The sequence below is a fragment of the Ipomoea triloba genome, chromosome 7 (genome assembly GCF_003576645.1).
Source record: "Ipomoea triloba cultivar NCNSP0323 chromosome 7, ASM357664v1".
Classification (NCBI taxonomy): Eukaryota; Viridiplantae; Streptophyta; class Magnoliopsida; order Solanales; family Convolvulaceae; genus Ipomoea; species Ipomoea triloba.
Window position 1 is genome coordinate 12,182,170 of NC_044922.1, and position 7,524 is coordinate 12,189,693.

At 36.1% G+C, this 7,524-nt stretch overlaps 1 protein-coding gene across 3 annotated transcripts; it reads left to right on the forward strand.

Annotated features, from left to right (window-relative positions):
• Positions 1-1,031: 1,031 nt before the first annotated feature.
• On the forward strand, positions 1,032-7,126 carry LOC116024829 (F-box/FBD/LRR-repeat protein At1g13570-like). Of its 3 annotated transcripts, none has more exons than XM_031265836.1 (5): positions 1,032-1,200; positions 4,110-4,678; positions 5,959-6,227; positions 6,368-6,535; positions 6,617-7,126. In XM_031265836.1, exons 2-5 carry the CDS (start codon positions 4,204-4,206, stop codon positions 6,956-6,958), a joined length of 1,254 nt encoding a protein of 417 aa, XP_031121696.1. In that variant the 5' UTR covers positions 1,032-1,200; positions 4,110-4,203; the 3' UTR covers positions 6,959-7,126. The 3 variants fall into 3 exon arrangements, with proteins under 3 accessions (XP_031121696.1, XP_031121697.1, XP_031121695.1); XM_031265837.1 differs by having other exon boundaries at positions 4,110-4,603; positions 5,884-6,227; XM_031265835.1 differs by lacking the exons at positions 5,959-6,227; positions 6,368-6,535; positions 6,617-7,126 and adding exons at positions 5,088-5,255; positions 5,337-5,827 and having other exon boundaries at positions 1,037-1,200; positions 4,110-4,947.
• Positions 7,127-7,524: the final 398 nt, after the last annotated feature.

A 7,524-nucleotide genomic window follows, 5' to 3' on the forward strand; every position in this document is an offset into this window, starting at 1 on the left:
TTGAGTTCCACCTTCCTGTCGTTGAGTTCTGTTTGGCCTCAGATATTGCACTTCTTCCTCCAGAGGGGGTGGTGGCGGTAAGATCTGGCCTTGCATTCCTGCGACTAGTTGGGCCATCGTCGCCGCCGCCTGTTGGATGACCTGCGTTGTTGCCTGAAGGTCCACCACGTGGGCGGGAGCAACAGTTGCTGGGATGGGAGTACGGCCACCACCATGGTTGTTGTTGAGTTGGGTACGGAGGTCACCTCCATGGTTACTGTTGAGCTGCTCACGAAGATCACCCGAGGGGTGACCCTTGTTCACCTGACTAGGTGTGATTTTAGCCTGAGATCTGATCTCGGCTCTCAATGAAAGCACCAATGACGGTAATAATGTGTTTACCGGTATACTATTTGAGTAAGTATGTGAATACAAGGTTGGGTATTTGAGTGCAGTGCTCAATGTACAAGTGAGTGTAGTATGTATTGCCTAGTAAGAAGTGTCAGAAGTCTCCCCTCACTATGTGGTTGTGAGTCTTTTTATTCCTTTCAGCTCAGTAACGGAGCATTGATGAGGAATTGACCGTTGGACATCAATACCTGAGGTGTTGAATGCTGAGGAGCTGAACGTCTGTCATCAAGGCTGAGGAGCTGAACGTTGGTCATCAATGCTGAGGAGTTGGACTGTTGCGCATTGATGCTGAGAAGTGAGGCGTCTTGGGTAGTTTGAACGGCAACTGCCTTGGTCATGACAACGGTTCCGGGTCGGGTACCCAATTACCCTGTCACAACCCTCGGGCCACAACCCTCTTTCACGCCCCTATTTATCACGAATAACAACATTCTCAAGTATGCACATAACACTTTGATTATAAATATGCGGGCCATTGAGTCACATATAATAAGATAGGGTTGGATTTTGAATTTCGACGCCCAACAAGATGTGGGCCGCATGAGCACTCGTTAAGGAGTGGGCTCGCCTACCATTAAAATTCCCTAATTCATAAACCCTAATTTTGTACCTTATAAATAGTATACTATAACGAGCCCTAATTCCTATTCCATAACATCCTCTCACTCTCTCTCTCTCGCTCTCGCTTTCTCTCTCTCGTTGTCTACTCATCTCTTTCTTGCCATCTCCCTCTCCCTCACAACCGATCAACAACGACACTGACGTAGCCTCACCAACACCGCCCTTCGACATAGATTCAGCTTTGTTGAAGTAAGATATTATCTTACTTTGTTGGTGTTTGTTCTTAAATTGTGTATATTTGTTTCCAATTTATGTAGTGATTGATTCCCTTTTGGCATATATTAGTGTATTATGTATTTATGTTGTTGTTTATGGTTATTTGATTTGTTATCCATTATATTTGTGTTGGTTAATTGGCTTGTTTTGGACTAATTGCACGTCAATTAGAGTTTCGGTCCTCTATGACGAGTGTCCAACCAATTTCCGTTTGTTGGAGAAGGCGACCTAGTTTGTCGCCTTCTTCAAACGCGACTGGCTACCGTTTGACGCTCGTCGTTTGATGGTATTTGACACTGTTTGCTGGAAATTACCTAGACGCTCGTCGGAATGACCAGAACCCCAATTGGCCTACAAGGTCACCAACAAGTTTTTAGGATTTAATGCTCCAAAATAACATGTTTGTGAGTTTAATTGTAACTTCTTAAAGTTTATGGGCCTAATTGACTTTTTGAGTAAAATTTAGGGATTTATTCGACCCTTTTGCCTAAAAAATAATAACATTCCCATAAAATATGCAATTAATGATTTTATTAAACTAAATACTATAAAAGAAGTCTAACCTATTGGACCAGCCTACCTTGCTGCATAATACGACAGGGTGTGGATTGGGAAATTTGAGTCCCGGCAACAAGTAAGACACATGGGCTAGCCTGACATTATTATTTAAAATTTTTTAATTCTTCAATTCACCCGCCCTAATCCCGAATGCAATAAATAGTAAATACTACAAACCCTAAATCCCGATTCCATTGCTGCACCTCTCCCCCACTCACTGTCTATCCATTTCTTCCTTGCCATTAATTTCCCTCTATCTCCCTCACAAAAAACCAACAACAACATTGAAACAACTTTTCCAACGCTGCCCTTTGATGTAGATTCAACCCTGGTGAGCCGTGACACCTTATGGCTAAAGTAAGATATTCTGTTGCTTTGTTGGTGTTTGTTATTAGCTATTATATATTTGTTTTAAATTTCTTGTAGTTGATTCTATTTTTGGCGTAGATAAGTGTAGTATGTATTTATGTTGTTGCTTATACTTATTTCATTTGTTTCACATTATATTTGTGTTGGTGTGGCCTAGCTTTCTTTGCTCTAATTTTTAAATTTTTATTTTTCATTTTATTTGTTTCACATTATATCTGTTGACAAGGTGAGTTGAGGTTTTTCTTCATCCTCCTCATTGATAACTCTAGTTAAAAGTAAATTAATTCTTAACCTTATATATGTTAGAAATTTCAAATTAAAGTTCAAAGAGTTAATGGGATTTGTAGGCTTGAACAATATAATGCAAAGAAGATCTTCAAAACATTTCAATGGCACATTTTTCTGTATTTATTTTTGTATAATAAATTCAATGTATAAAAAATATATCATTCAAAATGTTTTATTCAAATATTTTAAATAACACTCATATTAATAGATTTTTATAATGTCTTTTCAATATTTGTGCGATGGATCTATAGTATTGACTTAATAAACTTATAATAGTGACATAGTAGACATGTAGTATTGATTTGATAAACTTGCAAGAATAAGTTAATGAACTTGTAGTAGTAAATTGATGGATTTATAATAGTGACTTAACGAACATACTGTAGTAATTTAATGACGAACCTTTAAAAGTGACTTAATGATTTATCTTGTAATTGAGATTTAATAAACATGTCGTAATAGCGTAATAAACTTGTGTATGGTTTTGTAACATATAATAGTAAGTTTATTATAGATCTACAGAATTCTCTCAACTAAGGATGGGTTTAGAACTCAATCTAAATTTTGATTCAACTATAAACAGTGTTGCTAATTCTACAATACATGTTTTTATTGTTTAATTGGTTATTAATTGTTCTTATTGTTATAATATTTAATGAAGTGTCATGACTTAATTACGTGAGTTGATTCTTAACTATTTATGAAATTATATAGGATGACAAGCAATAATAAAATTGAATTTATTCCTAAACAAGTTAACGAGCATGCTGAAGTCGTGACTTGTTTTATTTTATTTTATGTTTTAATGTTATTATGTTTACATTGTGGTGATATACTTATATAGTTATGTATTAATTTTGTATTTGGTATATTTCTTAAATTATTTAGCAATACATATTAATGTTTTTAAAAAGACTTACCATGTTGGTTTTAAATATGCTCAAAGTAAGACTTACTTTGAATCCTTTTTAAAAAGGCTTTAGGTCAGGTCAATTATAGGCTCAGGCTTGAGCTTAACAAAAAACATACATACAGCTTAGGCCTAGGTCCAAGCCTTAGATTTTCGTAACAGGCCCAAGCCTACTTTTTTAAAGCTCCGCTCACTTCTCATTGGCAGATTATTGTGTGGACCATGGTCCACACAGCTGTGTGGACCATAATAAAATGTACATTTTTAATGTACTAAATGTACATTATTTTTGTACTGAATGTACATTATTTTTATACTATAAAAATAATGTACATTCAGTACACAAATGATGTATAATCCCTTGAATACAATATACATTATTTTTATATTGAATGTACATTATTTTTTTTATTGAATGTACATTATTTGATAGTATTTGTGTGGACCATGGTCCATACAATAATGATTGCTTCTCATTCCTAGTCTGAATGAATATGTAGTAGTAACTTAATTGACTTTAAGCTCATTTATTTTTAAAGCAGCATTAAGTTCATTTAAAAATTGAAAATAAAAAACAAAATCAATACGTGTGTCATTTTTAATGATAGTAATTCTATTTATACAAAAAAAAAAAAAAAAAGAGAACAAAAGTTTAAAAAATTTTAAGATAAAAGTTTGAGGTTATATAATATATTTCAATATGATTTGAGTTCATACTGCTAATCTCTTTCTTCTTCCCAATTTCCTTTTCTTGCAGGTTGAAGAATGGAATGGTTTAAACTTTGATCTGATTTTGAACGACCCCAAACAAATTAAACGTACTTCCTCACCATTACTCCCAATTTAATTTAATGGCTACTAGTCCTCCATTGGAAACCACACAACATGAAAGAAGGGATTTGATAAGTGAACTGCCAATAGAGATAAAACACAGAATTTTAGAGTGTTTGCCCACCCGAGAAGCTGCCAGAATGGCCATTCTCTCAACCCTCTGGAAGAATGTTTGGTTGCAGCATGGGCGGCTTGTGTTTGATAAGGCCTTCTTTCGAAGCATCCAAAATTACATAGCTGAAAACTCCACAAGTGCTCTGAACATAATATATAATATTCTCTTGCTCCGTCGTGGACCAGTCAAGAAATTTACTTTAAAAATCTACTTAGAGCCAAAGCTACAGCAGTCTGATATAGAGTGGGGGTGTCGTTTTCTATCAAGAAATGGTATTGAAGAACTCACCTTGCTTGTTCTTGGAAGTACGTTTAAGCTGCCAGCTTGTATATTCTCGTGCCCCACAATTAAGCAGCTGAGACTCTGTTGTCTCGTCGTAGATTTTCCAGCAAATGCTCGCTGTATATTCCCCGGAGTAACTTCATTAGTTCTCAATACCGTTGAGCTTAATGGAGTTTCCGCCACTATTCCTAATCTTGAGAAGCTGGCTTTCCTTGGAGGTTGTGAGGGGATGGATAAATTTGAGATCATTGCTCCGAAACTTGAAAGCTTGTCTCACATTAGTGCTTATTCTGGGTTTGAACCGAGATGGTTTGCACTTCAATTGACGAGAATTAAGAGTCTTGGCTTGTCTGGCGGTTCCTTGGGGGTAAGAATAGAATCTATCTCGCTTTATTACTTGCATTGCTAAAAATTAAATGGATGGAAGGATTTAATGTTAAAGTTCTTGTCTGGATGGGCTAATTAATTTGAATTTTTTTCTTTGATCTATTGTTACTCTTTTTGTAGCGTGGAGATGTTGCAGCAGCCGTGCTTAATTCTTCGACTGCTGCAATAAATCTGCAAGTAATGGAACTGCATGATTTGAGTTTTAGTTGTGAGCAGCAGATCGCCACTGCTATGACATTGCTTCAAAAATCTCCCAACCTATGTGAATTGGGTATTGGGGCAGCAATGGTACGCCGAGTTTATTTTTAACAGTCATGGTGTTTCTTTCGAGTTCGCTCATGGTGTTTTTCGTTTCTTGTTGAGTTGTAGGCATGGGCCCAATATGAAGAAGATACTTTCAATCATTTGGAGGATCGAGACTATTACTTTATTAATCAAGATATGAAGATGCTTAGAACAGTGAAGATTGAAGGGTTTAATGGATCTAAGCTTGAAGTTCTTTTTTTAAAGTCGGTCTTATCCAAATGCCCTGCATTGGAGAGAGTTGTTATTCATCCTGCAGGGAGTATTATATCACATGCCTTAATGAGGATGGATATCCTAAGAGAGTTGATGTCTTTCCCTCGTGCATCTCCTAATGCACTACTTGTCTTCTTGAAGTACATGGTTACGTATAACCTTGTTGGTTGTAATGTCGAAGATGACTACTAATTTGCTCATAATGAAATGCGAATCGAGTTACTCATGTCTTAACTAGGGAATTGATTATTATGTTTGATAGTGCATGCGGAGTTGCGCGCTCCAAAACTCTTTGTCTTGTATTCTCTGTGTTCTGAACTTAGATCTTGCTAGTTAATGAAGTGTTTGTGTAATTTCAACAAAAAAAAAAAAAAAAAAAAAAAANTTGTTCTTGGAAGTACGTTTAAGCTGCCAGCTTGTATATTCTCGTGCCCCACAATTAAGCAGCTGAGACTCTGTTGTCTCGTCGTAGATTTTCCAGCAAATGCTCGCTGTATATTCCCCGGAGTAACTTCATTAGTTCTCAATACCGTTGAGCTTAATGGAGTTTCCGCCACTATTCCTAATCTTGAGAAGCTGGCTTTCCTTGGAGGTTGTGAGGGGATGGATAAATTTGAGATCATTGCTCCGAAACTTGAAAGCTTGTCTCACATTAGTGCTTATTCTGGGTTTGAACCGAGATGGTTTGCACTTCAATTGACGAGAATTAAGAGTCTTGGCTTGTCTGGCGGTTCCTTGGGGGTAAGAATAGAATCTATCTCGCTTTATTACTTGCATTGCTAAAAATTAAATGGATGGAAGGATTTAATGTTAAAGTTCTTGTCTGGATGGGCTAATTAATTTGAATTTTTTTCTTTGATCTATTGTTACTCTTTTTGTAGCGTGGAGATGTTGCAGCAGCCGTGCTTAATTCTTCGACTGCTGCAATAAATCTGCAAGTAATGGAACTGCATGATTTGAGTTTTAGTTGTGAGCAGCAGATCGCCACTGCTATGACATTGCTTCAAAAATCTCCCAACCTATGTGAATTGGGTATTGGGGCAGCAATGGTACGCCGAGTTTATTTTTAACAGTCATGGTGTTTCTTTCGAGTTCGCTCATGGTGTTTTTCGTTTCTTGTTGAGTTGTAGGCATGGGCCCAATATGAAGAAGATACTTTCAATCATTTGGAGGATCGAGACTATTACTTTATTAATCAAGATATGAAGATGCTTAGAACAGTGAAGATTGAAGGGTTTAATGGATCTAAGCTTGAAGTTCTTTTTTTAAAGTCGGTCTTATCCAAATGCCCTGCATTGGAGAGAGTTGTTATTCATCCTGCAGGGAGTATTATATCACATGCCTTAATGAGGATGGATATCCTAAGAGAGTTGATGTCTTTCCCTCGTGCATCTCCTAATGCACTACTTGTCTTCTTGAAGTACATGGTTACGTATAACCTTGTTGGTTGTAATGTCGAAGATGACTACTAATTTGCTCATAATGAAATGCGAATCGAGTTACTCATGTCTTAACTAGGGAATTGATTATTATGTTTGATAGTGCATGCGGAGTTGCGCGCTCCAAAACTCTTTGTCTTGTATTCTCTGTGTTCTGAACTTAGATCTTGCTAGTTAATGAAGTGTTTGTGTAATTTCAAACAAAAAAAAAAAAAAAAAAAAAAGGTTATAAGCTTCCTTTCTTAACCTATTGACATCAATTATGAGGATTATTAGCTTATTTCCTAAAGATTTCAAGTTCTTATAAATTAAATAATATTCAAAGAAATGAAGAGATGCAAATATTTTATTAAAAAATAAAAGCATTCTCATCAAATATGCAACTAATGATTTGATTAATTGAAATACTATAAACAAAAGCCTAGCTAATCGGGCCCCTGCAACATAATAATGTAGGGTGCATGCTAGCCTGCATTATTATTTAAAAAAAAAAAGATTGTAAATTCTCTAATTCACCAGCCTTAATCCCGATGCAATAGATCAAGATAGTAAATAATACAAACCCTAAATTCCAATTCCATAGCCTCACTCCTCCCCCT

What these genes read in the sequence shown, in the direction of transcription:
- LOC116024829 (XM_031265836.1), top strand. Translation starts at nt 4,204, where the DNA reads ATGGCTACTAGTCCTCCATTGGAAACCACACAACATGAAAGAAGGGAT. An exon ending in ACTCTGTTGTCTCGTCGTAG is followed by an intron (nt 4,679 to 5,958) that starts ATTTTCCAGCAA and finishes GTCTCGTCGTAG; the next exon opens with ATTTTCCAGCAAATGCTCGC. An exon ending in TGGGTATTGGGGCAGCAATG is followed by an intron (nt 6,536 to 6,616) that starts GTACGCCGAGTT and finishes GTTGAGTTGTAG; the next exon opens with GCATGGGCCCAATATGAAGA.